We start from the raw sequence: 25,182 nt of genomic DNA, 5'->3' as shown, positions 1-25,182 counted from the left end.
AACACTAATTTATTATAATTTTACAATTATGATGTGAGAAAGGTTACATAGACGATTTTACAACCAACAATATTATCTGTCTTATAAAGATTTACGTTTAACTGCATTACTTGAGCCGTTCTATGAAGATCCACGTCTGACCAAATTTACTTGCATTATGTTGAAGATTTTTTGTAAATTTGTTTCTGTAGAAAATTGCGTAGTCTGAGATTCGAATCTCAGACCTGAATTTAAAAACCTTACGGTGCTTCCGCACTATGTTACATGGAAACGGAAGCGGGTACGTGGAAGCGGAAGCGTAAGGAAGCGCAGAAGCGAGATTTTTAAAAATATTAGGAAGCGGGTACGTGTTGGAAGCGTATATCCATATATATATATATATAAAACTTTTAAAAAATTAGGACTAAAAATTATATGATTTAAATTTGAAATAAAACATTTATTCATTTATAATAATTTTGAAATGATTTTATATTAAAACTGTAAAAGTACACATAAATTATGTTTACAAAAAAATATTAAATTAATTATTTTTAATACTTCATAAATAATTGACACAATATTTTTCAATATGTGCTATATCTTTAATAAAAAATCTCAATGCATAAAGATAATTTATAGTATTATTTTTGATATTTGTATATTTATAACTCAATATTCGTTACTATTAATTTTTTTTATTTTATATAGATTAAAACTATGGTTTTATATTTTATTGATATACATTGTATTTTTTTTTAAAGCGGAAGCGAGATTCCAAAACGGAATCATAAGCTTCCAACAAGTTTTTAAAGAGAATATTTTAGAAACGTTTTGGAAGCGAGATTCCGCAAGCTTCCACAAAGTTCCGATTCCGATTCCGGTTCCGAAGCGGGAAGCGGACGTCCGATGAAGCTTCCGTGCAATGTAGCTTCCGCACCATTTAATAATGTTTTGTTAGCATATAATTAAAAAACATTTAATATTTAAAAAAAAACATGAAATACGTGTTTTTTGAATTTTGTGCTTACATATATTTTGTTTTAGCAGAAAATTTAAAACAAAAGAAAAGAAGGAAAAGAAAAAGAAATGCTGGCCGACAAAAAAAAAAAGCAAAGGGCAAAGCAAAACAGTTAAGAAAATAAAATACAAAAAAGAAAAAAAAAAGAAGAAGGAAGAAATAGAAAGGACTCCTGAGGAAGCTTATTATACTATTTCTTCCCCCCAGGCGATTGTGTCCTCCTCCTCCTCCTCTTACCATTCTTCACTTGTCGCTATTAGTCAACACGATTCCCTTCTCCGATCGCCTACCTCCGGCGACGGTCTTCTTTTATACAACTTGAGCTTCCTTCTCTTTTACAGACGGTTAGATTCTTTTCTTCTTCTATCCTGAGATTTGGGATTACAGTTGAGTTTTTTCAGGGTGAATGAATGAATAGTAAGATTAATTTTGATTGTAACTAACATTGATAACCTTTTCTTTCTTTAATTTTTATATTTAAATTCTTCCTTTGTGGTTAGATGAATTTTAATTGGCGTCTCGGGGGACCACTGTGATAAACCCTAGCTGATCGGGATCCAAACCTAACTTACTCTCCACACTCTCTTTTACTACTCTCATCTTTCAACACAGATCCACTTATTATTGTCTCTCTGCCGTTTTCATTCAATGTGTCGACTTTGATTAAAGCTTTTAACTTTGTTGGAAATTAGTTAGTTAGGAAACAAGCTTTCTAGGATTCCCCTTTACATCGTGTGTCTTGTCAATTTGCTGGTTTGACACTCTCTGGGCCATGTTTATTAAATGCCACTTGTTATATAGTGAGACCAGAAGAACGTTGTCATGGAAAGGAACACCCTTTCTTCTTCCCCTCTTTGTTGTTATGTTTGAAATAAGCTCATTGCTTGACAATTGACAAAGCTTGTTCTTCTTGCTTGTGGTATTGATAGTTGTAGGGTGTCTTCTATCTGTTTGGCTAGTCAGAGTAGTTTTTCTTTTTTTTTTCATGTATTTTTCTTCTTCTTCTGCAGTGTTGGTGGTAGGTCTATGATATCTATCATACAGCTTGAATGGACTGCAACATGAGATCTCCGTTTCTGTGGGACTTGGAGAATTTGATCTTGCCCAACTCGTCAAAGCCTGAAAATGACAAAGACCAGCTCGCAACAGCTACCGAGTGGGAAACTGAGAAGGGTGAAGGAATTGAATCTATGTTTCCTTGTTTCAATGGCCTCGGGAGAGTCAGTAATTGCTCTACCACCAGTCTCTGGCACACTCCTGTGTCCAAAAGCTCACAGTCCACCTCCACCAACTCATCTTCTCCCGGAGTCAAACAACGCATGCTTGCATCAGAAAGTTCCCCTGGAGATTCTTGCTGCAACATCCAGGTGAAGGCATCTGTTGCCTCTGCTGAATCGGACCTTTCTTTGAAACTAGGAAAGCGCACATACTCTGAAGAGCTTTGGGGTAGAAGCAACAATAATGACATTTCTGCTGTTTCTGTGAAGCTCTTGACTCCTCCATCTGTTGTTTCTCGAAAGAAATCTAAATCATCATGTGGTCAGAGCATGCAAGTCCCGCGTTGTCAGATTGATGGATGTGAACTGGATCTCTCATCTGCTAAGGATTATCATCGCAAGCATAGAGTCTGCGAGAACCATTCAAAGTGCCCCAAAGTTACTGTGAGTGGCATTGAACGTCGATTCTGCCAACAGTGTAGCAGGTAAAAACTATAATGATGATTCATTCAGTTTTCATGTTGCCCTCATCAGGGTTGATAACTGGTATTTTTTGTAATTAACAGGTTCCATGCTGTGTCTGAATTTGATGAGACGAAACGAAGCTGCCGCAAGCGTCTTTCTCATCATAATGCGAGGCGTCGCAAGCCGCAAGGAGTATTTCCATTTAATCCTGATAGGGTGTACGGTAAGAACCGACATCACAGCTTTGACAAAATCTATGTTTCCTCAGAATCTTTCATCTGTCTACTCCCTTATCTGTCTCTATCAAAGACACACACACACAATTTCAGGGAAATCTAATGCGAACGATTTACTCCTGCAGATCGAAGACAGCATACAAATATGTTGTGGAATGGTTTGTCTCTAGATACAAGATCTGAAGAAAAGTTTGCATGGGAAACCACCTATGATATAAAGCCTACACAGACGGAGAGCGGCTTTACTCTGAGCTTCCAGAGAGGTAATGGCTCTGAGCAGCAGCTGTTTGCTAGTAGCAACCACTCTTACTCTACTTATCAAACCTCAGGCGGGTTATCAGCAGGGAAGCCTAAGTTTCAACTTCATGGCCAAGGTTGGTGTTTGCACTTCTGCACTGGTCCTTTTGTCATAAGGTTCTAGTAGATATATGTTGTTATATCCCTAGTCCACCTTTGAAATAAGGTGAAATGTTTTTGGCAGGTGTGGGAGAATACTCGGGAGTCCTCCATGAATCACAAGAATTCCACCGTGCTCTCTCTCTTCTGTCAACTTCTTCTGATCACCTGGTCCAACCACATGCACAGCCACTTTCTCTACTCTTTTCATATGATGGTGTTCCAAAATAGATGAGTAAGTAGTGTGAACTTTGTAAAACCAGCTTAGCTTCGGTTAGTGGATACTAATCAAAACCAATCAGAACAACTTCATACTGTCTGCATTTGTATGGCGACTTGGGCTGCTTTCTTATTTGTATCCTTGTTTGGTTACCAGTTAGTAACAAAGACAATTGTCAACAAAACACTAAACATTGAATATATGGCAAAGAATCTGTGTGTACGAATCTGTCTGCTGGGATTGTTCTCAAATTGAAAATGTAGAAAGAACATGATAAACCAAATATCCATCTTCCCCAAAAGCTTCCACTCTGCATTTTGAATCGTAATTAGTATCAAGCACCTGATCGAGAATCTACGTTCATGTTAAAATCTCAGTCAACAATTGGTCAGTAAGGGAAGATGTTGCAAGTGATGCTTATGGAGGCTCAGAAAGACTATTAGAATTACTTTATCTAGCCATGGGCTATAGGGTGGCTGATGATTAGTTTTTCTATTTATAGCCCTTAGAAACCTCAAAACTCTGATTCACAAGAGGCCTCATTTAATGAAAAACATTTGATATATGTTTATGAAACACTAGACATGTCTGAGAGAGTAACAAAGTTTGACATACAACAGAATCCAAGAAGACATAGTACAATACAACATGATCCAAGAAGAAGTTGACTTAATAGGTTTGGAAAAGTGGAGACAACCAGAGCTATCCGTATGTACTCGGTTTAGCTTGAACAATGAAAGTTAGATGATTTATAATTTCATTCGAAAAGAAACTCCCACCAGATGCAACCTGACTTGTAATGGAGTGACTTAGAATTCACTACCCAGTTCATATAAAATGAGTAGGGAAGGTGCCATGTATTGGCTGTGATTCAACCATGGGATGGTGTTTGGTCCCATGTGAATCCGAAGACGTTGACAGAAGAGAGAGAGCACTGTAGAAATCTTGCGTTTCATAGAGGCCTCCTGAGTATTCTCCTACACCTTCCAAAAACATATAAAACTCAGTTTCAACCTCAGAAATCCACAAAAGAGTGAGAGCACTGTAGAAGGTGAATGAATATATGGAACCTTTGCTAGGAAGTTGAAAGTTGGACTTCCCTGCTGAGGTTTGATACGCAGAGAAAGAGAGGTTGCTACTAGCAAACACCTGCTGCTCCTCAGCGCCACTGCCTCTCTGGAAGTTCAGAGTAAAGCCGCTTTCCATCTGCGTAGGCTTTGTCTCATAAGTAGTGGTACCCCATGCATACTTTTCTTCAGATCCTGTGTTAAGGGACAACTCATTCCACAACATATTCGTATGCTGTCTTCCATCTGGCAAGAGTAAACGTATCACAATAGAGTTCCCTGAATTTAACTTGTGTATGATAGAGAGATGAAAGATCCTGAGTTATAGGTTCTTACTGTACACCCTCTCTGGATTCAAAGGAAACATTCCTTGTGGCTTGCGGCGCCTCGCATTATGATGCGAAAGACGTTTACGGCAGCTACGTTTCTTCTCATCAAATTCAGAGACCGCATGCAACCTGAATATTAGAATATAAATCAGTGAGGCCATGAACATAAACACAAGTAAGAACCATGATCACAGTTTGTTTACCTGCTACACTGTTGGCAGAATCGACGTTCAAAGCCACCCACAGTAACTACAGGGGACTTTGAATGGCTTTCGCAGACTCTATGCTTGCGATGATAATCCTTGGCAGATGAGAGATCCAGTTCACAGCCATCAATCTGACAACGAGGTACTTGCATGCTCTGACCACATGATGATTTGGATTTCTTCAGAGCAACAACAGATGGAGGAGTCAAGAGCTTCACAGAAACGGCGGCTGAAATGTCATTATTGTTGTTTCTACCCCAAGTCTCTTCATCAGAGTAACTCCGCTTCCCAAGTTTTAAACAAAGGTCTGATTCAGCAGATACCACCTGGAGAGCTGTGGATGCCTTGACTTGGTCAAAATCTCCAAGGGAACTTTTGAGTTTGGGAGATGATGAGTTGGTGGAGGTCAACTGTGAGCTTAGGAAACCGGTGGTGGAGGAGGAGCCAGTGAAAGAGGGAAATAATATAGATTCAATCCCTTCACCTTTCTCAATATCCCAATCAGTAGTAGAAGGCGGTTTCTTGTCAGTTTCAGTCTTTGACAGGTTGGGGATGATCAAATGCTCCCAGTCCCACAACGGAGATACCATGTTGCAGTCCATTCAAGATGTGGGTTGATTTCATAGACCTTCTAAACACCAAAGCCACAAGGTTGCAGAAACTAGAGATCGTAAACGAAAGAGAATAAAAGAAATTAGAGAAAGCTGAATCTCTCAGCTACCTTTATAGAGATGATGCCTTTCATCTATCAATACCACAAGAAAGAAGAAGGAAAAAGAAAAAAGAAAAACATGTGAATTTCAAGCAGCAGACACAGCTCATCAACGTTTTTCACTCTTAAAAACTCTTTATGACCATTAGTTTCTTCAGCAAGAGAAGAACTTTCTATGTTTCACCCAGACCAGCAAAAAGGACAAGAGAAAGTTTACGACTTTTCTAAGCTCCCTCCTCTGCTCTCTCCATCACACAAAAGAAAAAAAAAAACTAAGTTGGCATTTAATAAACAGGACCCACAAGTGATAAAATCTGAATGCCAAGAAAATCAAGAAACACAATGTAAACTGAATACTAAAGCCATTCCTCCTATGTACTTTCAAGAAGGTTCCTAACTAAACGCAAAGCTAAGAAGCCTCTACAAAGGATGTCAAAAGAAAACGGCAGAGCCAAGAATGAATCAAATCTGCAACAAACAATAAAGACTCAAGTAATAAAGAGAAGTTGACAATGAGTTAGGTTTCAATCCCAATCACGGTCCCCCTCATTAGCTAATGGTCTGGTCCCCCCTCAAACACCAATAAATTCATCTTAACTAACTTAACCAAAGGGATGGCCAAAGCAATTAGACAATCTAATGACACCATTTTGAATATATGATTAATTCGAACTCAGAATAGATCACTTTTTCGGACAAGAAGCATAAAGTTACATTGTAATAATAGAAACCCCAAATCTCAGGATACAAATTTATGTTCCCCCTAGAATATTGGGAGGAGTAGAGGGAAGAAAAAAACCTGGAGTAGAAAACAGAGTAAGAGGCCGTCGCCGGATCGGAGTTTGGTGGGGGGACTAAGAAGAGAGACAGTGAAGAATGGGAGGAGACGACATAAAATTGCCTCAGGGGAACCACCGCCCAATAACTCTCATCCTCACACTCTTCTTTTTCATTTTTTTTTTGTTCCTTTTGCTTTCCTCGTCCCTTCATTATTCTTTACTTTTTTGTTACTGTTACTGCGCTTTTGTTCCCTTTGCTTTTTTTTTTGAGAAAAACTTTCATTGTTTGTGAGGCTGATTGTTTGTGGTTTTTTCTTTAGTTTTTGGTTTTTGTTTTTGCAAAAACTATTTTTCATCCAATCAAGTTTTAGTTTTTAGTTTTTGTTTTTGTAGAAACCATTTGATTTGCCAATCAAGATTTCTAATAAATAGATTCCCTAAAATTTAGGAAAACTAGTTTTTGAAAAGTTTAACCAGTTTGTGAAGAAAACCCAAAAACCAACTTTTGTGAGCTTTTAAAAGGAAAAACGAATTTTGATTTTTTTTTGGATAGAAACTACAATATTTAATTAATTAATAATTAATAAATAACATTTTCATAAAGATAAATAATCATACAATTTTTGGTACATTAGCTATAATTTAAACAATAATGTGATATAACTTATTTGTGTTAAATATCTGTAAAATAAATTTATATAGTTTATAAATAATATTAATTAATTTTAAAACTTAGTTATTAATTTCTCTATATAAAATAATAGAATAATTTTAATAATTACTAGTCACATTAAAAATAACTAAAATTATAAAAACATAATATGTTTTAGTAATACAATATATTGTATTAGTCATGAAAAATAAAAATAGCCATTCAATTTTAAGAAAATATAAATAATTTATATGAGAAATTTTATAATTAGTTTCAAAATTTTAAGTATTTTTATTTTTATATAATTTATAATATTTTTTAAAAATATTGCTATATAAGTTTATAAAATTAAAAATATTTTATATAAGAAAAATTTCTAAGTAGTTTCAAATTTTTAAATATTTTTTTTTGCAATTTATATAAATTTTATGATAAATATTTTATTATAATATAATTTTTAATAAACTATAATAATTAAAATATGTTATTATATTTTAATTTAAAATAATGATCACAATATTGTGATAATTTTAATTGTAAATATAAATATTTATTTCTATTTTGTTGTATTATTTCAAAGTAACTCATTAATTAATTTTTGCAAAAATAAAAAAAATACTGCAAAACCAAAAACCAAAATCTAAATCTAAAAACCAAAAACCAAAAACCAAAAGCTGAAAACCAAAAACCAAAATCTAAAAACCAAAAACTAAAATCTAAAAACCAAAAACTAAAACTAAAAACTACTGAAACAATCATCACCTGTGTTTTTGTTTGCTTTCTGATTTTGAGATTGGTATTTTTTTTTGGTGCTAGAGATTGGTATATTATTTTCATTTTTTTCCGGTATAAAGAATTTTTTTCAAAATTATATGTTAAAAATAATATTTTATTTTGTTGGACATGTGAATGTGTGTATTTTCTAAGATTTACTGTTTTGCCACTATTGGTATTTTACAATAACATAATAATGCTATAGACCAATTTATAGTGTTCCGAATCTTTCAAAAAATAGTTTTCTTAGTGCTTGCGGGAGGATAGTTAAAGTTAAAAAAATGTATATTTAAACAACTTCATTTGGATATAATTTTTATATTAAACTAAAATTAAATTTGAAATATTATAAATATATTTTACATTTTGATTTTTTACTATTCACTAACTAGTATTATAACTTACAAATAGATTATTATTGTTAATTTGATATTTTTATATTGGCATATTTGTTAGTTAATCAATTATATTTGTTATAAATTAATTTCCCACATTCATTTTTATCCTTTTTGTTGATAATGTTTAAGTCATAAACTCTCGCATCCACAAACTTGCGAGTCATGTCCTAAATATATACGCAGCAAGTCACCACTCACCACCCAGTTTTTTTAGTAGCTTAAATTTAATCCAAGGTAAAACTTTGTTTTGTCAACAATTAGTTTACAAAGGGAGGAGCAAAAATTGATTATATGTCTACTAATGTAATGAGTATGAGTATGATTATAAACGATGAACACGTTCCCGTTCACCGATGATTTGAAGGCACCACTGTTTCGAATATGATCTTTAATCCATTTTAGAAGATAATCAAATTTATTAGATATGTTAGTGATGATAGTGAGAAAACTATAACTGAATATTGAAAGATGAAAAATGCATCTTTTGAAAGTTATTATTGGACAGACATTGTGGTGTTTTCTTTGCAACCCAATAAGGGTCTCTACTCTTACGTATATGAAAATGAAACCATTGCATATTAACAGAAATGTAAAATAGTATATGTAAAGTTGTTTTATAGTTAAAGACACAAATTAAAATCAGACGGCAGCGAGATGGAAACCAGCGAATGGGAAAGATGAGGAATTGGTCGTGGAATAGACGTCAAAAGTGGTCATGATTCCATCGACTCCGATGTGGCTCAAGTGCTTCACGTCCGTTGGAAACCCTATCTCCATCTCCGTCTCTCTTTCTTCCCTCTCCTCTTCGTAACCTGCTCAATACAGAAGCAAGTGCACGTTATCGGGAAGTGATTCAGGTGTAATGTGTATTATTCCCAAATTTTAAAACTAATATATATATATATATATATATAGTTTTTTTGAAAACAAAATAGTTTTGGTGGTCCCTAAATTATTATATATTTTATTAAAATCTAACTAAAATATTTAAATTCAGTGTCGACACTAGTTATATCTCATATGTAGATTCATAAAACATTGCCAAATATTTAGAAAATGACGAACCTATATATGACTATTGTATTGTTTATTGAGTATTCCAAAGAATCATAATGGTCATGAATCTCTCTAAAATTTACTCGCTGTGTTAGCTTGTATAAAACGAAATATGACCTGTCATCTTTAGTTATTTGTGAATTGTAATTAAGCTAAAAAATATACGAAATTATCAGGTTGATACCCATATATTGGTTAGCTAAGACCCACCATAAAGAAAAGAAAAAGAAGAGTAGTAAAAAAGACATACGAATGAAGTAGTGAGAAAAACTCTTGAAGCTTCGAATAATTTTGTCTGAGATATTAGCACTGCCGTTGTTGTTGTTGTCTATGTTCGAGTCTTCTTTTTGAAACAATCCATTTTCATCACTTTCTTCTCTTCCTTAGAAAACCAAAAAGAACCAAAAAAAAAGAGGCAGATCAGACAACAAAAAAGAAGAAGCAACGGAACAGAGTGTAGGAGAAGGAAGGTACTCTTGATGAGCTGGTCTGGTTTCTTGGGTTGATCATGAGTATCAGCCACGGCGACGCTGGATTGCGTTGAGCAACCCAGAGTAAATGGCAATGCTACACATCGTTGTATCCGATCTTTCATCTCTCTCTCTCTCTCTCTTTTGTCTCCTTCTTTGGTTTGCTTCTTGCTACCTTGGAAAATGTATGCGCTTGTCCTATGGGGTGTATACGATCTGTAAGAGTGGAAATGATGGAAAACTGGGGATTTTGGTAGGGGTTTTATTTGCAGTCTCGTGTGTGTTATATGGCTTTGTAAGCAAGTTATAATCATTAATACGTTGAAGAATTTCGTAATTCCTAACCCAATAAAAGGATTAGAGAGTGTCATTATTGAGTACATTCGGGGATGCTTTTAGTTGGCCAACAGTGCCACTTAACCTAATTTCTGGATTAAACATTCAGGATTACCCACTAATCAATCTCCTTTATTCGTAAATGTAATCAATACAACCATAAATAAGCTTCCCACGACGATTACGTGACTTACGTCCTACTGTAACTAAAACACACTATTAAGATTAGTGTTTTTCAATCCAGTAAAATTCAAAAAGGATGATCAGACCTGCAAACCGGTAAAGCTATGACAAACCGGGTCAGATCAAGTCCAGTTCATACGGGTGACAAGTGGTAAACTAGCTATTTTCTCCAACTATTCATTTTTGATAAGTCATCTTTGATATAATAATTAAAGAAGGAAGACTTTAGTTGGTGTAAATAAGCACGAATAAAATAAATGATGGCCTTACACCTGCATAATTTACATAGTCGAAATGGAGAATAGAGAAGAGGGAAGAGCCGTGTGATTCTACCACCACACCTCAAAACCTATAAGAAGTATTTCATTCTTTCGTCTCTCCTCATTGCATTATACACTGCTTGAACCTGTCAAAAACCAATCAACTCCAATTTTATTTTATTTCTCACCAAATCTTTATCTTTAAACTTTCTCTCATCTTCTGTGTAAAATATGGTTTGAATCTCTATGCTTCTTGTGCCTATAAGTATGTATTTTGTGCGTGTGTGGGTGAGAGAGGGAAGAGGGAAAAACCTGTTCACTAGAGACAACTCGGATAGGGCCAATATTAACCGATACATATTTGCCTTTGCTTGATAATGTCTGCTTCACACAATCCTTTTGATGTCGGCAAAAAAAAACAGAGATACATGGTTAGTAGGATTCTTGTGTTCCTAGTATTATAAAATTGCTTGAGAGTCATCAACTAAAAAGATACTCCTTTCTGATCATTTAATTGGAATGTGAAGGAACAAACAGTTAGTAGCTGAGCTACTACACAAGACTAAGCACATAGACAAAAGCAAGAGGAAAAAAAAGTAAGGAGAGCAGGGTGCATCCGGTTTTCACTTGTTTACACGTTATGCTCGTAATAATCAAGCCTGTGCATACCACAATACTGTATAGAAAACACTGGCGCAGATTTTTATATACGTAAATAGACCAATAGTTAAAGCCAATCTCAAATCTGTACAACCTCTCAAAGTAATCCTATTCCCAACGTACCAACAGTTGATGTTTTCTATACACGAGAAGAGTATAAACAAAGAATTGGTGTAACATTAAGAAGTCAGATGAGTTAGATTAAGCACTAATACACCATGACTCATGATTCTACTTGAGATACCAGGTTTCCATCTCAAACCAGATTCAAAATCAGTAAGTAATGACCTACAAATCTCTTATCAACCAACAGTAAGTATGAAGATACCCTCTGAGAGGAAAACAAGTTTACCTCTGGAATTTGACGGTCAATGACAGACTCAACAGCAACGACCATAGCATGCACAAAGTCATCTCCACCAGTCCCTATCGCAGTAAACCCTCTCTCTGTTGGGTATGTATTGACCTGGAAAGCCGAGTCAGCAAACATCATCTTAAACTATAGTGAATGCAATGCAAATCCACAGGAGCAAAAACAAAAGGAACAAGTCTACTAGAAACTAACCAAAACAGTACAAGATTCTCTGAAAGAAAATACCTTTTGGTCAAGTTCAAGCCAATCTTTAGAAGAATCATCAGCAACAGTGCCTCCAATAATCACATTGGTAGTCTTCCCAACCCTCCCATCAGTCTTCGACACTTCTGCATGCCATCAGCATGAAACACGTGTCAATAACCTAGTACTCAAGCTTAATCGCTAACCCTAAATAATCCAAATTCCTAGAGAATCATGTGAAGGATTAGTTCAACTGACAAAACGGCAGTTCATAGCCATCGAAACTACAAATTGGATTCCTCTTCATCATAGATCCAATCGTATCGAATCCATTTCGGCCAAGCAAAAACAAAATCACTCTGAAACGAGCTACTAGGAAGCAATCAACGAGGCACGAACCTGAAATCGCCTTGAGCACAGCCTCTTGAGGCGGACCTTGCTCAGATTGATCGTTATTGGTGCAACTGAGACGAGGGAGCCGGTCCGGAACAGAGGCGAAACCGCTGAAACTTAGTCTATTCGGCGCCGGGAACAATCCATGGACAGGAACTGATGCCGGAGAAGGAGGGAAAAAGAAGCATCTACTTGCTGCGGAGGTCCGACGTGATTCCGAGAGGAAGACGGAGCGCAGAATCGTTTTGCAAGCCATTGTTTCGAGCTGCTCTGTTTGGAGATGATGATGAGTATGAAACGCTGCGTTTGCGTTTGGTTATTTATACAAAATCGTTCATAGGCGTTGCCGAAGGGACGATAAGGTGTAAAGACACTTATGCCCTTGTTGATGCTAATAACACATACTGCAACTAATTTTTTCTTTAGCGATTGTTGTTCGGAGATTATTCTTCTTATAGGATGTTTCATTATTTTCTGTAAATAAGAAATTCAAAAGAAGAAATCGTCGTGTACACATTGTGTTCGTACCACGAAACCAAAAACATTGTTACTCTCTCTTCTCTTACCCAATATAGATGAAGAAACAAACATCCTAACGTAATTAAGTAAACAAAACAATTTGACACGATCTTGTCGGGAAACGAAAACCATATAGCCACCACAAACGTTGAAATCTCTCTTCAACTTTAGAACCGGTATGTTTGAGAAATCGAACTAGCAGGCAGCATTATTGTCCCTTAAGGAATGGCGTTTCATTACTCGGGCTTTATCGAGCAGGAGGTGGAGGGCCAAGTGACTTAGCCATGCCAACCCAAGCAACAATCCCAAAGGCGAGAATTATCCAACCGCATACATCGTAAGTGAAGTCATTGTTCTTCTTCTTATTGTTCTTCTTACCACCCTGCAAAAGCAACGATAATTTCTTTCACTTTCTGCTTATGTTCTTATAAACTTGAGACTAGTGAAATAACGGTATGAAACAGGCACGTAAAAGAACTAACAAAACAATTGATAACTTACGCCAGCATTTGAAGAAGTTGAGGGACCTCCTCCTCCTCCTCCTCCTCCTCCTCCTCCACCAGCTAGTGCCTGCTGCATCATTCCACCATGTTTATGTATCTCCTTATGCAGTTTCGGCCCCTATTCACATAGACGTAAAGGTTTCAGGTTCCTTAAAGGGAGCAAGAAGATAAATACCATACAAAGATGCCTTAACCAAATGTCATACGATTCTCCCCTAGTTTCTTTATAAAACAATACTCTCCATCAATAATGTAATAATGACACAAAAAGTTGAAAGAGATACCTCTGTTGCAACTTCCATGGACTTGAGATACATCTCATTACCTGGATCCTGCCAAACAAAAAACAAAATAAGAAGTTGGTTTCATTAACTTTCAATTAAAAACCATACAAATGTACCATATTTTCAGCTCTCTCGAAATAATCAGCAGCTTTATCAAAGAGACCTTGGGCTACATCGGAATCCGGATTAAGAAACGCTTGGGAAGAGTAGGCGTTGCCAAGACACCAAAGAGCCTGATGCTTCCCTGGGTTTATTGTTAATACCTCTTCGAACTTGGAAAGAGCATCTACATAAATAGACCAATGCATGCTTTTGTTATTTTCTTAGCAAAAGATTTATATAACACTTTGTTAACAAAGACTCTCATACCATCTAACATGAGCTTCGCATCAGCAACACTCTGGAACTGGGAAAGTTCAAGCAATGCTCCACCCCACTTTAGCAAATTCTGTATATCAAATCGAATCGGAGAAACCTATATCAATCAATCTGATCTCCTAAAATCTAATTCAGGTTATACATCTCCATACAATGATCCTGAACGATAGGGAAAAAACTAATCATATAGTGCAAACCTCAGAATCGAGAGGATCCTTCTTGTACTGTTCCTCGCAAGCGTTTCGAGCGAGGTCCACCATCATAAGCCTATCGAAATCAGCGGCAGAGAACTCCATCGGGGGAAATCAAATCTAGGGTTTGGTTCTGAATGCTTGGGAAGTTGGATGAAAATGAAGAAGAAAGACCTGGAAATGATAGACGTCTCCGAGGGTTTTAGCCGGACGTTTTGTTTGCAACATTATTGGGCTTTTTAATGGACTTTATTTAATGCCTTTTTGGGTCGAACTGGGCCTTTTGATGTTGTCCTGAGACAAACACCTACACATTCCATGTATTGACCATCAATCCAATCTAAACCCAAATGAATTAAGAAAAATGTTATGTACTTGTTATGTGAGATTGGATATACTGTATCATCACTACATAAACATACTTGAAATTTATGCTCAACAGTTTTTTGGGAGATGACGATGATTAACTTAAACATTAAACAACTCATCCGTACATATTTTACGTAAGACATGATGGAGCTATCCTAAGTCTCTCATACTCCATCAGGTAAGCTATTGCATTGTATTTTTCTTACAGTTTACAATCTTGAAGGTTTACGATTATATATGTTGGTTACAATAAGTTTTTCGATAAGGTCCATAGTGAAATCTTTGAAGTCTTTCTACGAATAATCGTCTTTAATTAGATTGGATTGTTTGAACACTACAGCATTTGAAAAGGGTCTGTGTCATGGGTCCCCACTTCCTTTAAGTCTTAATCCAAAAAATGTTTTGGACAAAAAAATCATAACATTAATGAATCTCCTTTTTAAACCTAGAACCATGACACGGTTTGTCAATTGTAATTCTTTCAAATCTATTAAAACTCCCAAATGGATTTAAAACCAGCCTTAAATATGAAATGAATCCGTCACATGCAACAACACCGTCAAACCATAAAATAGCAGAAACAAATAACCATAATCCGTAATTCGAAACCATCAGGCATTTAACCGAAAAACAAACATAGAAAACGACAAAGATCCATCCGTCATAAGCAAAAAACGAGAATAATAAAGAGATAGTACGCATCGACAAGACTTGTCCATCAGATCATAACAAACTCAGCCTTACCAACCTCCGGACCGCTATCCGTTTCAACGTCCACCGCTAGTACAATCCCTCGAGAAATGTCCCGACTCGCCACAGGAGTAGCAGCTTCCTCCACCGCCGCCACCTCCTCTACCTCCACCTCCGTATCCTCCCCCTCCTTGGGAACACTCTCTCGCCATGTGACCTGGCTCACCACACTTGTAGCAGTCGCCTCCTCCTCCTCCTCGGCCACCACCGCCGCCACCTCGTCCACCGTAACTTCCACGGCCTCCACCTCTTCCTCCGTACCCGTCGCCGCCAAAGCCTCCGCGTCCGCCAGCTGAACCACGGCTGGTACCTTGGACAGGAGCGCCATCAGGTCCGGTCACCTCGATGGCCTTGGTACGGCCACTGCTGTTGTCGACCTCAACAAGGAACTCGACAGATTCTCCTTCAGCGAGGCTTCGGTATCCCTCAGATCTGATGGAAGACTGGTGAACGAAGAGATCTTCGCCGCCGTCTTCGGGAGTGATGAAACCGAACCCCTTCTCGGCAGCAAACCACTTGACCGAGCCCCTGCGCTTAGCACCGCCGTTGTCGTTTTCTCCACTCATCTTCTCTCTCTCTCTTTCTTTCTCTACGAAACGAAGCCCTAGATACCTCTTAACCCTCTCTTTATATACTTCTTTAATGCTAATGACATCACCGTCCTCCAAAATAATTAAAGCCCGCTAAAAGCCCATTAATAACGTAATGGGAAGTGGCCCAAAAAGGGCCCAAACACACCTCGTCGTTTAGGGTTTCATGTCTCCCAGCTTATATATAAACTAAACCATTATCCAACGCAGAACCTCTTCTCGTTGGCCGTCATGGTAATGCTTCAATCACACTAGTTAACATGTTCTTAGCTTGTAATACGTGCTTCTATGCTTATCTTATTGTTTTCTTCTTTCTCGTCAGGTGAAGTACTCGCAAGAACCCGACAATTTCACCAAATGTAAGAACACTGATTATCTAGCTTCACAGTGTTATTGGGTTACTACAGTTATTAATATCGTTCGTTCGGTACGTTCTTTCAGCTTGCAAGGCGAGGGGAGCAGATCTCAGGGTACACTTTAAGGTAAATTTCTAGTGCTAATGTTAAATCTTAGAAATGAATCTGATTAGGGATTACTATAGGAGATTAGGACAAAACCTGATTAGCAAAAAGCAGGGCTCTGTTTTTGTACGTAACAGAGTTCACGTAAATGTCAGTAAAATCGAATTGGTCATCGTGTTTGGGTGAACCTACGTTTCTTATAATATCTGATGGGTTCAGTTCATGATGGTATATTTTAGCTTCTGTTCTAACTCAAAATATCAACTTTGTTAATTGTTGTATCAATCTATATATATTAACACCACCCACACTCGTTTATTGGAATGATTATTGCTATAGTTGATTAAAAGTTTGCATTTGTAATATTTAAACATTACAATATGCTTACGATGTTTAAGGAAACGAACACTAGGTTCTTTTACTGATTTGGGTTAATCTGATACTGTATTTTCCATGTTGTGAATTGTGAACAGAACACTAGGGAAACAGCGCATGCTATAAGGAAGCTACCCTTGATCAAGGCGAAGAGGTACTTGGAAGATGTGATAGCTCACAAGCAAGCTATCCCCTTCACACGTTTCTGCCGTGGTGTTGGGCGTACTGCTCAGGCGAAGAACAGGCATTCAAACGGTCAAGGTCGTTGGCCTGCCAAGTCTGCTCAGTTCGTTCTTGATCTTCTCAAGAATGCTGAGAGCAATGCTGAGGTGACTTTGGACTCTTTACTGTTGACTTTGTTTTACTGATTTGTCGCTTTTTTAATTTACTAATAGCGGATTGATGATTATCAGGTCAAAGGGTTGGATGTTGATGCACTTTTCATTTCTCACATCCAAGTGAACCAAGCAGCAAAGCAGAGGCGGAGGACATACCGTGCTCATGGAAGAATTAATCGTATGTTCTCTTTGCTACCGCTTTTTATTTAAACTTTTGTTTTTTTTTTGGCATTGTGCTGACTTGGCTCTTTTTCATCTGCAGCTTACATGTCAAACCCATGCCACATTGAGTTGATATTGTCGGAGAAGGAAGAGCCTGTTAAGAAAGAGGTAATGTATTAATGCCCATTCATCACCCATTGATTGATATGCTTTTCTCATGTAGTATCTGGTTTAATTTTCAGCCGGAGACTCAGTTGGCCGCCAAGTCCAAAAAAGGAGCCTCGTCTTGAGCCTAGGGACTGTAGTTATCGTGTGGTCACATTGTGTGATACATTTTGTTCACTTTTATTATTGTAAGACAACGCAGCCGATTAAAAAACATGATTGAATTTTGGATAACAGAAGCGTTGACTTTATTTACAAATCAGTACAAAATCGTGAAACGTGGCTCGGTGTGATTAAAGCTTACAAACATTATAAACTAACAAATAATTAACCATTTTCAGCTGTTATAATCACTTGGTCAATGTCAACCACGTTACAGCAGTTGAATAAATGATGCATTTAGCGATCAATCCAAGTCGTTAATTAAAATGGAGTTGTCGTTGACGATCATACCTGGCTTGACGGACGATGTAGCGGCGCTCTGCCTCTCACGAATCCCGCGCTCAAACTTTCGTGTACTTTCTCAGGTCTGCCGGCGATGGAAGACCTTCCTCAGGAGCGAGCATTTTGCCGCCGTTCGAAAGTTGACCGGAACGGTGGAGGAGTTCATGTGTGTTTTGATGGAAACCGTGCCTGGCAAGAAAGTGTACTGGGAAGTTTTCGACAGCTCTGGGAACAAACTGGGACAGATACCTAACGTCCCTGGGCCACTGAAGTGGGGATACGGCGTCACGGTGCTCGGTGGCGAGAAGATTTTGTTCATCGGTGGATATACGGGGATCGGAGGTTGTGTGACCAATAGAAACACTCCCCTTGCTTCGGCTGATGTTTACGAGTTTGATCCTGCTACTAACAGGTCTTGTATCTGACTCTCTTCCATTAGTTCTCTTAGAAGTCTGATCAATATGACATACATTTCTCTAAAGAAACATAGAGGTTATCTTTTCTTCAGGATTCTTACACAACTGTATGGTAGTAGAGTGTGATTTGAGTCTGGTGTTCAACTGATTTCTTGATATCTTGTTGTAATGATATAAACAGCTGGGGGAAACTGCCGGACATGAACATACCACGTTACAACTTTGCATTAGCTGAAGTGGACGGCCTTTTGTATGTGGTTCGAGGCTATACCAATGATGGTTATTGCCTTCTCAACTCTGATGTATACAACCCGGAAACTAATCAGTGGACCCTTATGGATTGTCCACAATTCCGAAATATCAGTGGCTTTGCATTCTCCTTCAAGTCCAAACTCTACGCTTTAGGTAGGAACAAGATAATGCCAAGAATGGACACTGATTAAACTAAGTTTCTTACTCGTACATACATTATGATGTTCTTTCCAGGCAATGGATCATGCACCGTCGACATATATGACCCTAAAACAAAGACATGGGAAGAGTTAGAGTTGGAGAAATCAATGTCTGTCTACTCCTACACTGTTGTGAGGAACAAAGTGTATTTCTTGGACAAGGACTTGACTGGACGTCTGGGAGTGTTTGATCCAGAGGAGAACTCATGGACCACGGTGTTTGTGCCTACGGTGGCGGGAGGTTTCCGGTTTGGAGTAGGGCAATGGAACAATAAGGTTCTGCTGTTTTCAAGGCTTTCTGTACATGAGACCATAATCAATGATTTTGATAAAGAGAAAGGGTCCAAGTGGAGATATTGTAGTCAGATTAAACCATCTGGTTCTCACTTGTTCAGCGTTCTCATCAACTTCTGATTTCCCCCTTTGACTTGCAATCTTTTCTCTAGTGTGTGTGCTTAACGTTTTGTGGCTGTGTCTTGTGTGTCTGGCAAATGCCCTCAACTTTGTCAAACTGATTCTTATATATGTATTTTCGCGATTAATGCGCATGAATTTAATTTTGAGAAATAAAAATTGAATGCAAGTTGTCTGTTTTTCCTATGGTTTTAAAAATCGGTATGGGCGGCGACTCAGTCCTTTAAATCCGATTGATATGACTCAAATCATTTGCAACTGTTTTAAATAGATTAAAACCAATTTGTATCGATTTAAATTAGTTTAAATCTGTTAAATTAAGCAATAATGTTAGTAAGAATTCTCAAATTTGTCTAGTTTATTTTGTTTGTATATCTAATTTTGATAATTCATCAAAATTATTCAACTCAAAATTGAAATATTTTATATAAATAAAAATATATAAAATAAATCAATAATTTGACAAAGTCTAAGCCTCGCTTAGCTTCGAATAATCCGTCTAGTCGCATCTCATCTACAAAGTGATTAGTTATCACCTAACGATTTCTTAAACATTGGTTTTCCCGTTTTCCATTCTTGATTAAGTACAAAATGTTTGCTTTTCTTCTGACTTATAACCAACACTGATAAATAAGGAACAACAACTAAAATGGATTATAAGAGCATGTTCAACGGAAATATCCATAAGATATCTCACACTTAAAAGAAAAAAAAAAAGAGAATATGAGAGAAATAGGAGAGAGGCATGAAAAAGATACTCTCTATTATAGATAGCACTTAGGGTTCAATTGGTAATAGATGTAGCTTAAAAAATTTGTTGTAGAAAAATATTTGTAGATTTTTTGCTGTGGCTTTAATTTTTATTTCTGTAGATTGACTCTGGAAAGCACTTTTACAGCTGTGGGTTATTTCTAGAACTGTGATTTTAATTTTTTTTATTAAAGCTTGATTGCTTGATGTAAATGGTTGCCAATCACACCTTAGTAAATGGTTTACACCTTTAATAATCTTTTTTATTTAATTAAATAACTAAACTATTAGTAAATAATAATTTTATTTGTTTAGAAATTGAGTTGAAATACTTGAGTGATGAGGAATGAGGTTGCTTTAGCATAGGCTCGTTAGCCAATGGAGTATGCATGAGATAATCTATGATACTATGCATAACACCAGGCCCTTTTTATGATGATTGTCAGGTCAAAGGTTTGGTTGTTGATGCCTATTATTTCTCACATCCAAGTGAACCAAGCAGCAAAGCAGAGGCGTTCCCAATTTAAAAAAAAAAACGTGAGGATCATGATTGGATATTGGATTTTACAAAAAAAAAATGATTGGATTCCGATAAGAATAGCGTTGACTTCTTTTTACAAATCAATAGAATATCATGAAATAATCTGAATTTGATTAGAGCTTACAAACATTAATAGAAATAATAAATCATTTTCAATTGTGCTTAATTATCCACGACCACACTAGGTCAACGTAATCTAAGAGGTATCGTTTTGGCCAATGATCCACGTTACAACAGTTGAATACGCTTCCTGTTTTTTTTTTTTTAATACATTAGTTTTGATGCGAAAGAACAATTAAAATTTAAAATGGAGGAGTCGTCAACGTCGATCATACCCGGCTTGACGGACGACGTAGCGGCGCTCTGCCTCTCACGAATCCCGCGCTCAAACTTTCGTGTCCTTTCTCAAGTCTGCCGGCGATGGAAGACCTTCCTCAGGAGCGAGCATTTCGCCGCTGTTCGGAAGTTGACAGGGACAATGGAGGAGTTCATGTGTGTTTTCATGAAAAGCATCCGTGGCAGAAAAGTGTATTGGGAAGTTTTTGACAGCTCCGGGAACAACCTGGGACAGATTCCTCCTTTCCCTGGGCCATTGAAGCGGGGTTTCTGCGTCGCGGTGATCGGTGGCGAGAAGATCTTGTTCATCGGTGGATATACGGGTATGAAATACTGGGACTTCAGTAGGATTCCTCCCATTGCTTCGGGTGATATTAACGAGTTCAGTCTTTCTACTAAAAGGTCTTTGATCTAAATCTCTCTTCCGTTATAGTTCTGTTACAAATCTCATCAATATGTGATTTCTTCAACTGATTTCTTGATTATCTTGTTGGAATGATATGAACAGAAACCCTCCCCTTGCTTCGGCTGATGTTTACGAGTTCAATCCTGCTACTAACAGGTCTTCCATCTGAATCTCTCTTCTCTTACTAACTGATCAATATGTGACATCCATCCATACATCTTCTCTAAAGAAACATAGAGGTTTTCTTTGAACTGATTTCTTGTCGGAATGATATAAACAGCTGGAGAAAACTGGCAGACATGAACATACCACGTTACGACTTTTCATTAGCTGAAGTGGACGGCCTTTTGTATGTGGTCCAAGGCTTTAGCAATGATGGTTATTGCCTTTTCAACACTGAAGTATACAACCCGCAAACCAACCAATGGAGCCTTATGGATGGTCCCGTAGCGTTTCCCATCGGCGGCTTCGCCTTCTCCTTCAAGTCCAAACTCTATGCTGTAGGTAGGAACACTAAAATGCCGGTAATAGACATTGTTCAAATAAACTTTTTTCTGTTCTTACATAATTGATGATGATGATGATGATGATGATCTTTTCAGCCAATGGATCCACCACCATGAACATATATGACCCCAAAACGGAGACATGGGAAGAGTTAGATTTGAAGCAATTATTGTCGGTCCATTCCAACACTGTTGTGAGGAACATAGTGTATTTTTTGGACCAAAACTCTGGATGTCTGGGAGTTTTTGATCCGGAGGAGAATTCATGGACTGATGAGTTTCTGCCTACGGTGGAGGGAGGTTACCGGTCCGGATTAGGGCAATGGAACAATAAGGTTCTGCTGTTTTCACGGCTTTCTGTACGTGAGACCTTAATTAATGGTTTTGATAAAGAGGAAGGATTCAAGTGGAGAGATTGTGATCAGATTAAACCATCTGGTTCTTACTTAATACACGTTCTCATCAACTTCTGATTTCCTTCTCTGGCTCCATCATTTTGCCTATAGTGTGTGTGTGTGTGTGGGCAACGTTTTGGGGCTGTGAGTCTTTGTGTGTCTGGCCACAATGCCCGTCAACTTTGTCAATGATCTTTATATGGTTGGTGTGTAATGAACTACTAAACTTGTGTGTGTGTGTGTGTTTTAATGATTATTTCGCATGGCTTTAGTTTTGAGAAATAAAATTTCAATGAAAGTTGTCTGTTTTTCCATTAACCATTCTTGATTTCCACAACTCTTAGCTATGTATTCCGGCGAAGATTTCTGCGATCCTCTTTATTTGATCCTCATTTCCCAAACTCTTTCTCTCTCTCTCGAAAACCACGTTTTATTCTTACTTTCTTATAAGTTGTAAGGAAAATAAGAGCTTGAAATCTCCTTTTATAGTATTTTGTGGATTTGTCCAAAAAAAAAATAGTATTTTGTGGACTTAGTCATTAATAGTTTGATTCATACTCTATGATTCTTTTTATTCAACTCTCGCATACCCGATTTTATTTCCATATTATCTTGTACTGATAACTAGTAGAGTTTTTCGTACTTGGAATTTGTATCATCCAATAACCAAACTTTCATTAATTGGCTTTGTGATCCCGGTTTTTCGTTCTATGATCAATTCATCGTCATTTAGCCTAAGCCAACATCGTTTTACTTGACAATGGACATTTTAGTACTTAGAAAATCGTTTTCTTCATTCATTTCTTAAACAATGACAAATGTTTCAACATTTAGAAAAATAAAGTATTCATATACAAAAATATTTTAGAAGTTTCTATTTTTACTTACATGGAAAATCTATTAGGTAATTTGAGTCAACCAAAATGCGGGCATTTGAAACAACTTTATGATGTTCTTCACTCTATAAAGAAAACTCTCACATACGGAAACATCTCCACCATTGACTTTGGAAACTCTGCATCGGTAATATTCTTGTTATTTTTTATCAGTATATTCTTGAAATAATTACTTATCATGAAAATATTACATAGGCAACAATTTATAGGATCAAGCTGCTTTTTTGGAAATGGAAATGAAAATTCAGATGCAACAATTAGTTTCCAAGGAGAATCTTACGTTGTCCCGGCTTGGTCTCTTACCATTTTACCGGATTGCAAAAAAGAGGCTTATAACACCGCCAAAGTTTTTTATTTAAAATTTTCTTTTGTGGACTTTAAATTTTTGTACTAACAACCATTATTCATTCAAAGTTGTAACCAAAGTTCATTTTTTGTTGGTTTTATATTTTCAGATTACCACTCAGACTTCAATGATGGTTAAGAAATCAAATGAAGCTGAAGATACCCCTTCAACTCTGAAATGGTCATGGAGACCAAAGAACATGGACAACTTCCTTTTGAAAGGAAAAGAAGAATCTACACAGACACAACTATTTGATCAGAAAGTAGTCACTAATGACCAAAGTGATTATCTATGGTACATGATTAACGTTAAGTTTTAAAAAATAGATCCGTTTGTGAATAAAACCATGTCTCTTTGCGTCAACAGTACTGCTCATGTCCTTCACGCTTTCGTCAATGGAAAAAATATTGGTAAGTAACTCTTATATATGTTTTACAAATCTCAATAACACCAACTTACCAAAAAGTCTTTGATTTATATTTGTAGGTAATCAACACGTTGAGAATGGAAAATTTAACTATGTATTTGAGAAAGATGTGAAGTTTAAGTCTGGTCGTAATGTCATTGCTCTTCTTAGCATAACTGTGGGACTTGCGGTAAGTTCTTAGATATTATTTATCTTGTATTTATTTTTAAAGTTAAATCTCTTTTTTTTTTACATTTTAACTGAAAATAAAATTTTTTGACAATTTTTTTGATAGAACTATGGTGCTTTCTTTGAAAGTAAGCCGGCTGGAATCACTGGACCCATTTTTATTACTGGAATAAATGGTGATGAAACTATAGTTAAGAACTTGTCTGCTCATAAATGGAGCTATAAAACCGGTTTAAATGGGTTTGACAACCAACTCTTTAGAACGGAAGAAATGTCTAAATGGTCAGTTGAAAATGTACCATTTAACCGAACCATGACTTAGTATAAGGTAAACAGATGTTATTATATATAAGTTAACAAACCAAACACTTGTTGATTCAATATCAAATCAAATCATTCCATTTTTTCTTTCAGGCTACATTCAAGTCTCCCTTGGGAAATGATCCAGTTGTTGTCGATCTTATGGGACTTGGAAAAGGTACAGCTTGGGTCAATGGAAACAACATTGGGCGTTATTGGCCGGGCATTCATTTCAAGCCAAAATGGTTGTGATGCAAAATGTAATTATAGAGGTGCTTATAATGCTGAAAAATGTCTGACCAATTGTGGAGAACCCACACAAAGATGGTACATTTTCTACATCTTATTAGGTTCTAGAATAAAATATGTTAATGTTTAACCTGAGAAATCTTTACATGGATTTTGTTGCTTTGTTATTTTCTTGAACATGTACCATATTCCTCGTTCTTTTTTGAATGCAGAAGGAGATAACACTCCAGTTTTGTTTGAAGAGATGGGAGGAAACCAATCGCTTGTCAGTTTCCAAACTACTAGAGTAGGAAGTGTTTGTGCTAACGTCTACGAGAAAACAATTATTGAGCTTTCATGCGACAGAAAACCCGTTTTTGCCATCAAATTTGCATCCTTTGGTAACCCAGATGGCAATTGTGGATCTTTTGAAAAAGGAACTTGTGAATCAAGTAAAAACACGGCTGATATTCTCACACAAGAATGTGTTGGAAAAGAGAAGTGTTCCATTGATGTCTCAACAGAAAAGTTTGGAGCACCAGATTGCAGTAGTGCTCCTAGAAGGCTCGCTATCGAAGCTATATGTTAAATGGTTTTCTAGATTTATGGTGTTTTCTTTATCATATTTCTAAATTATGCTATATATTTTTTCAAAGATTTAATTCTTTTAATATTTATTGGTGGTTTTTTTATTCAATAAAAGAACA

The 25,182-nt window shown here is 36.8% G+C and overlaps 10 protein-coding genes and 1 non-coding gene across 16 annotated transcripts; 6 read left to right on the top strand and 5 right to left on the bottom strand.

The window, feature by feature from the left end:
• The first annotated feature begins 1,101 nt into the window (after nucleotides 1-1,101).
• LOC111213783 (squamosa promoter-binding-like protein 11) lies at nucleotides 1,102-3,760 on the top strand. Of its 2 annotated transcripts, none has more exons than XM_022715617.2 (5): nucleotides 1,102-1,344; nucleotides 2,011-2,702; nucleotides 2,784-2,905; nucleotides 3,044-3,292; nucleotides 3,400-3,760. In XM_022715617.2, the coding sequence occupies exons 2-5, from the start codon at nucleotides 2,050-2,052 to the stop codon at nucleotides 3,543-3,545; spliced, it is 1,170 nt and encodes a 389-aa protein (XP_022571338.2). In that variant the 5' UTR covers nucleotides 1,102-1,344; nucleotides 2,011-2,049; the 3' UTR covers nucleotides 3,546-3,760. The 2 variants fall into 2 exon arrangements, with proteins under 2 accessions (XP_022571338.2, XP_048592630.1); XM_048736673.1 differs by lacking the exon at nucleotides 1,102-1,344 and adding an exon at nucleotides 1,377-1,919.
• Nucleotides 3,761-4,076: 316 nt separating this feature from the next.
• On the bottom strand, nucleotides 4,077-6,856 carry LOC106358016 (squamosa promoter-binding-like protein 10). 4 transcript variants are annotated; one of them, XM_022688751.2, is made up of 5 exons: nucleotides 6,648-6,856; nucleotides 5,134-5,767; nucleotides 4,938-5,059; nucleotides 4,605-4,847; nucleotides 4,077-4,517 (listed from the first exon to the last, which is right to left on the bottom strand). In XM_022688751.2, exons 2-5 carry the CDS (start codon nucleotides 5,736-5,738, stop codon nucleotides 4,363-4,365), a joined length of 1,125 nt encoding a protein of 374 aa, XP_022544472.2. In that variant the 5' UTR covers nucleotides 5,739-5,767; nucleotides 6,648-6,856; the 3' UTR covers nucleotides 4,077-4,362. The 4 variants fall into 4 exon arrangements, with proteins under 4 accessions (XP_022544472.2, XP_022544471.2, XP_013653207.2 ...); XM_022688750.2 differs by having other exon boundaries at nucleotides 5,134-5,797; nucleotides 6,648-6,851; XM_013797753.3 differs by lacking the exon at nucleotides 6,648-6,856 and having other exon boundaries at nucleotides 4,077-4,511; nucleotides 5,134-6,624.
• A 2,050-nt stretch (nucleotides 6,857-8,906) lies between these two features.
• LOC106358022 lies at nucleotides 8,907-10,472 on the bottom strand. Its single transcript, XM_013797760.3, has 3 exons — nucleotides 9,982-10,472; nucleotides 9,758-9,889; nucleotides 8,907-9,263 (listed from the first exon to the last, which is right to left on the bottom strand). Exons 1-3 carry the CDS (start codon nucleotides 10,358-10,360, stop codon nucleotides 9,091-9,093), a joined length of 684 nt encoding a protein of 227 aa, XP_013653214.2. The 5' UTR covers nucleotides 10,361-10,472; the 3' UTR covers nucleotides 8,907-9,090.
• Nucleotides 10,473-10,676: 204 nt separating this feature from the next.
• Nucleotides 10,677-12,743, bottom strand: LOC106358020. Of its 2 annotated transcripts, XM_013797758.3 has the most exons (5): nucleotides 12,372-12,743; nucleotides 12,015-12,118; nucleotides 11,769-11,882; nucleotides 11,069-11,152; nucleotides 10,677-10,902 (listed from the first exon to the last, which is right to left on the bottom strand). In XM_013797758.3, the coding sequence occupies exons 1-5, from the start codon at nucleotides 12,619-12,621 to the stop codon at nucleotides 10,846-10,848; spliced, it is 609 nt and encodes a 202-aa protein (XP_013653212.2). In that variant the 5' UTR covers nucleotides 12,622-12,743; the 3' UTR covers nucleotides 10,677-10,845. The 2 variants fall into 2 exon arrangements, with proteins under 2 accessions (XP_013653212.2, XP_048592632.1); XM_048736675.1 differs by lacking the exon at nucleotides 10,677-10,902 and having other exon boundaries at nucleotides 10,955-11,152; nucleotides 12,372-12,675.
• Nucleotides 12,744-12,814: 71 nt separating this feature from the next.
• On the bottom strand, nucleotides 12,815-14,465 carry LOC106358019 (mitochondrial import receptor subunit TOM20-2-like). The gene is made up of 6 exons (XM_013797757.3): nucleotides 14,247-14,465; nucleotides 14,041-14,119; nucleotides 13,788-13,957; nucleotides 13,672-13,719; nucleotides 13,386-13,505; nucleotides 12,815-13,266 (listed from the first exon to the last, which is right to left on the bottom strand). Exons 1-6 carry the CDS (start codon nucleotides 14,343-14,345, stop codon nucleotides 13,132-13,134), a joined length of 651 nt encoding a protein of 216 aa, XP_013653211.2. The 5' UTR covers nucleotides 14,346-14,465; the 3' UTR covers nucleotides 12,815-13,131.
• Nucleotides 14,466-15,113: 648 nt separating this feature from the next.
• On the bottom strand, nucleotides 15,114-15,968 carry LOC106358021 (cold shock protein 2). Its single transcript, XM_013797759.3, has one exon. It carries the CDS (start codon nucleotides 15,923-15,925, stop codon nucleotides 15,377-15,379), a length of 549 nt encoding a protein of 182 aa, XP_013653213.2. The 5' UTR covers nucleotides 15,926-15,968; the 3' UTR covers nucleotides 15,114-15,376.
• Nucleotides 15,969-16,030: 62 nt separating this feature from the next.
• Nucleotides 16,031-17,684, top strand: LOC106354857 (60S ribosomal protein L17-1). Its single transcript, XM_048736677.1, has 7 exons — nucleotides 16,031-16,183; nucleotides 16,272-16,308; nucleotides 16,391-16,431; nucleotides 16,884-17,114; nucleotides 17,199-17,301; nucleotides 17,386-17,453; nucleotides 17,528-17,684. Exons 1-7 carry the CDS (start codon nucleotides 16,181-16,183, stop codon nucleotides 17,573-17,575), a joined length of 531 nt encoding a protein of 176 aa, XP_048592634.1. The 5' UTR covers nucleotides 16,031-16,180; the 3' UTR covers nucleotides 17,576-17,684.
• On the top strand, nucleotides 16,515-16,646 carry LOC125576812. The gene has a single exon (XR_007315236.1). It is a non-coding gene; the product is annotated as a small nucleolar RNA snoR74 (small nucleolar RNA).
• A 167-nt stretch (nucleotides 17,685-17,851) lies between the features above and the next one.
• On the top strand, nucleotides 17,852-19,945 carry LOC106358018 (putative F-box/kelch-repeat protein At1g27420). The gene is made up of 3 exons (XM_013797754.3): nucleotides 17,852-18,306; nucleotides 18,492-18,715; nucleotides 18,797-19,945. Exons 1-3 carry the CDS (start codon nucleotides 17,879-17,881, stop codon nucleotides 19,174-19,176), a joined length of 1,032 nt encoding a protein of 343 aa, XP_013653208.2. The 5' UTR covers nucleotides 17,852-17,878; the 3' UTR covers nucleotides 19,177-19,945.
• Nucleotides 19,946-20,246: 301 nt separating this feature from the next.
• Nucleotides 20,247-22,424, top strand: LOC106356325 (putative F-box/kelch-repeat protein At1g27420). The gene is made up of 4 exons (XM_013796094.3): nucleotides 20,247-21,205; nucleotides 21,312-21,365; nucleotides 21,490-21,713; nucleotides 21,812-22,424. The coding sequence occupies exons 1-4, from the start codon at nucleotides 20,775-20,777 to the stop codon at nucleotides 22,186-22,188; spliced, it is 1,086 nt and encodes a 361-aa protein (XP_013651548.1). The 5' UTR covers nucleotides 20,247-20,774; the 3' UTR covers nucleotides 22,189-22,424.
• A 574-nt stretch (nucleotides 22,425-22,998) lies between these two features.
• On the top strand, nucleotides 22,999-25,064 carry LOC106355166 (beta-galactosidase 15-like). Its single transcript, XM_013795166.2, has 7 exons — nucleotides 22,999-23,133; nucleotides 23,462-23,646; nucleotides 23,719-23,762; nucleotides 23,839-23,948; nucleotides 24,054-24,242; nucleotides 24,362-24,425; nucleotides 24,709-25,064. The coding sequence occupies exons 1-7, from the start codon at nucleotides 22,999-23,001 to the stop codon at nucleotides 25,062-25,064; spliced, it is 1,083 nt and encodes a 360-aa protein (XP_013650620.2).
• The last annotated feature ends 118 nt before the right edge of the window (nucleotides 25,065-25,182 follow it).

The sequence above is a fragment of the Brassica napus genome, chromosome A7 (assembly GCF_020379485.1).
Source record: "Brassica napus cultivar Da-Ae chromosome A7, Da-Ae, whole genome shotgun sequence".
Classification (NCBI taxonomy): domain Eukaryota; kingdom Viridiplantae; phylum Streptophyta; class Magnoliopsida; order Brassicales; family Brassicaceae; genus Brassica; species Brassica napus.
Note: the sequence above shows the minus strand (reverse complement) of the source record. Positions and strands in the feature narration are given on the sequence as shown.

Coding starts and splice junctions, on each gene's coding strand:
- LOC111213783 (XM_022715617.2), top strand. CDS start 2,050: ATGGACTGCAACATGAGATCTCCGTTTCTGTGGGACTTGGAGAATTTG. Junction 2,703..2,783: donor TTCTGCCAACAGTGTAGCAG/GTAAAAACTATA, acceptor TGTAATTAACAG/GTTCCATGCTGTGTCTGAAT. Junction 3,293..3,399: donor GTTTCAACTTCATGGCCAAG/GTTGGTGTTTGC, acceptor TGTTTTTGGCAG/GTGTGGGAGAATACTCGGGA.
- LOC106358016 (XM_022688751.2), bottom strand. CDS start 5,738: ATGGACTGCAACATGGTATCTCCGTTGTGGGACTGGGAGCATTTGATC. Junction 5,060..5,133: donor TTCTGCCAACAGTGTAGCAG/GTAAACAAACTG, acceptor TCTAATATTCAG/GTTGCATGCGGTCTCTGAAT. Junction 4,848..4,937: donor GAATCCAGAGAGGGTGTACA/GTAAGAACCTAT, acceptor TACTCTTGCCAG/ATGGAAGACAGCATACGAAT.
- LOC106358022 (XM_013797760.3), bottom strand. CDS start 10,360: ATGTACTCAATAATGACACTCTCTAATCCTTTTATTGGGTTAGGAATT. Junction 9,890..9,981: donor ACCAGACCAGCTCATCAAGA/GTACCTTCCTTC, acceptor TGGTTTTCTAAG/GAAGAGAAGAAAGTGATGAA. Junction 9,264..9,757: donor TTTTTCTCACTACTTCATTC/GTATGTCTTTTT, acceptor TGTATTGAGCAG/GTTACGAAGAGGAGAGGGAA.
- LOC106358020 (XM_048736675.1), bottom strand. CDS start 12,621: ATGGCTTGCAAAACGATTCTGCGCTCCGTCTTCCTCTCGGAATCACGT. Junction 12,119..12,371: donor TGTGCTCAAGGCGATTTCAG/GTTCGTGCCTCG, acceptor GATGGCATGCAG/AAGTGTCGAAGACTGATGGG. Junction 11,153..11,768: donor TTGACCGTCAAATTCCAGAG/GTAAACTTGTTT, acceptor CGACATCAAAAG/GATTGTGTGAAGCAGACATT.
- LOC106358019 (XM_013797757.3), bottom strand. CDS start 14,345: ATGGAGTTCTCTGCCGCTGATTTCGATAGGCTTATGATGGTGGACCTC. Junction 14,120..14,246: donor AGGATCCTCTCGATTCTGAG/GTTTGCACTATA, acceptor TTTGATATACAG/AATTTGCTAAAGTGGGGTGG. Junction 13,720..13,787: donor TCGAGAGAGCTGAAAATATG/GTACATTTGTAT, acceptor TTTGTTTGGCAG/GATCCAGGTAATGAGATGTA.
- LOC106358021 (XM_013797759.3), bottom strand. CDS start 15,925: ATGAGTGGAGAAAACGACAACGGCGGTGCTAAGCGCAGGGGCTCGGTC.
- LOC106354857 (XM_048736677.1), top strand. Junction 17,302..17,385: donor TGCTCATGGAAGAATTAATC/GTATGTTCTCTT, acceptor TTTCATCTGCAG/CTTACATGTCAAACCCATGC. Junction 17,454..17,527: donor AAGAGCCTGTTAAGAAAGAG/GTAATGTATTAA, acceptor TTTAATTTTCAG/CCGGAGACTCAGTTGGCCGC.
- LOC106358018 (XM_013797754.3), top strand. CDS start 17,879: ATGGAGTTGTCGTTGACGATCATACCTGGCTTGACGGACGATGTAGCG. Junction 18,307..18,491: donor TTTGATCCTGCTACTAACAG/GTCTTGTATCTG, acceptor TGATATAAACAG/CTGGGGGAAACTGCCGGACA. Junction 18,716..18,796: donor GTCCAAACTCTACGCTTTAG/GTAGGAACAAGA, acceptor TGTTCTTTCCAG/GCAATGGATCATGCACCGTC.
- LOC106356325 (XM_013796094.3), top strand. CDS start 20,775: ATGGAGGAGTCGTCAACGTCGATCATACCCGGCTTGACGGACGACGTA. Junction 21,366..21,489: donor TTCAATCCTGCTACTAACAG/GTCTTCCATCTG, acceptor TGATATAAACAG/CTGGAGAAAACTGGCAGACA. Junction 21,714..21,811: donor GTCCAAACTCTATGCTGTAG/GTAGGAACACTA, acceptor TGATCTTTTCAG/CCAATGGATCCACCACCATG.
- LOC106355166 (XM_013795166.2), top strand. CDS start 22,999: ATGGAAAATCTATTAGGTAATTTGAGTCAACCAAAATGCGGGCATTTG. Junction 23,134..23,461: donor ACTTTGGAAACTCTGCATCG/GTAATATTCTTG, acceptor TTATATTTTCAG/ATTACCACTCAGACTTCAAT. Junction 23,763..23,838: donor CGTCAATGGAAAAAATATTG/GTAAGTAACTCT, acceptor TTATATTTGTAG/GTAATCAACACGTTGAGAAT.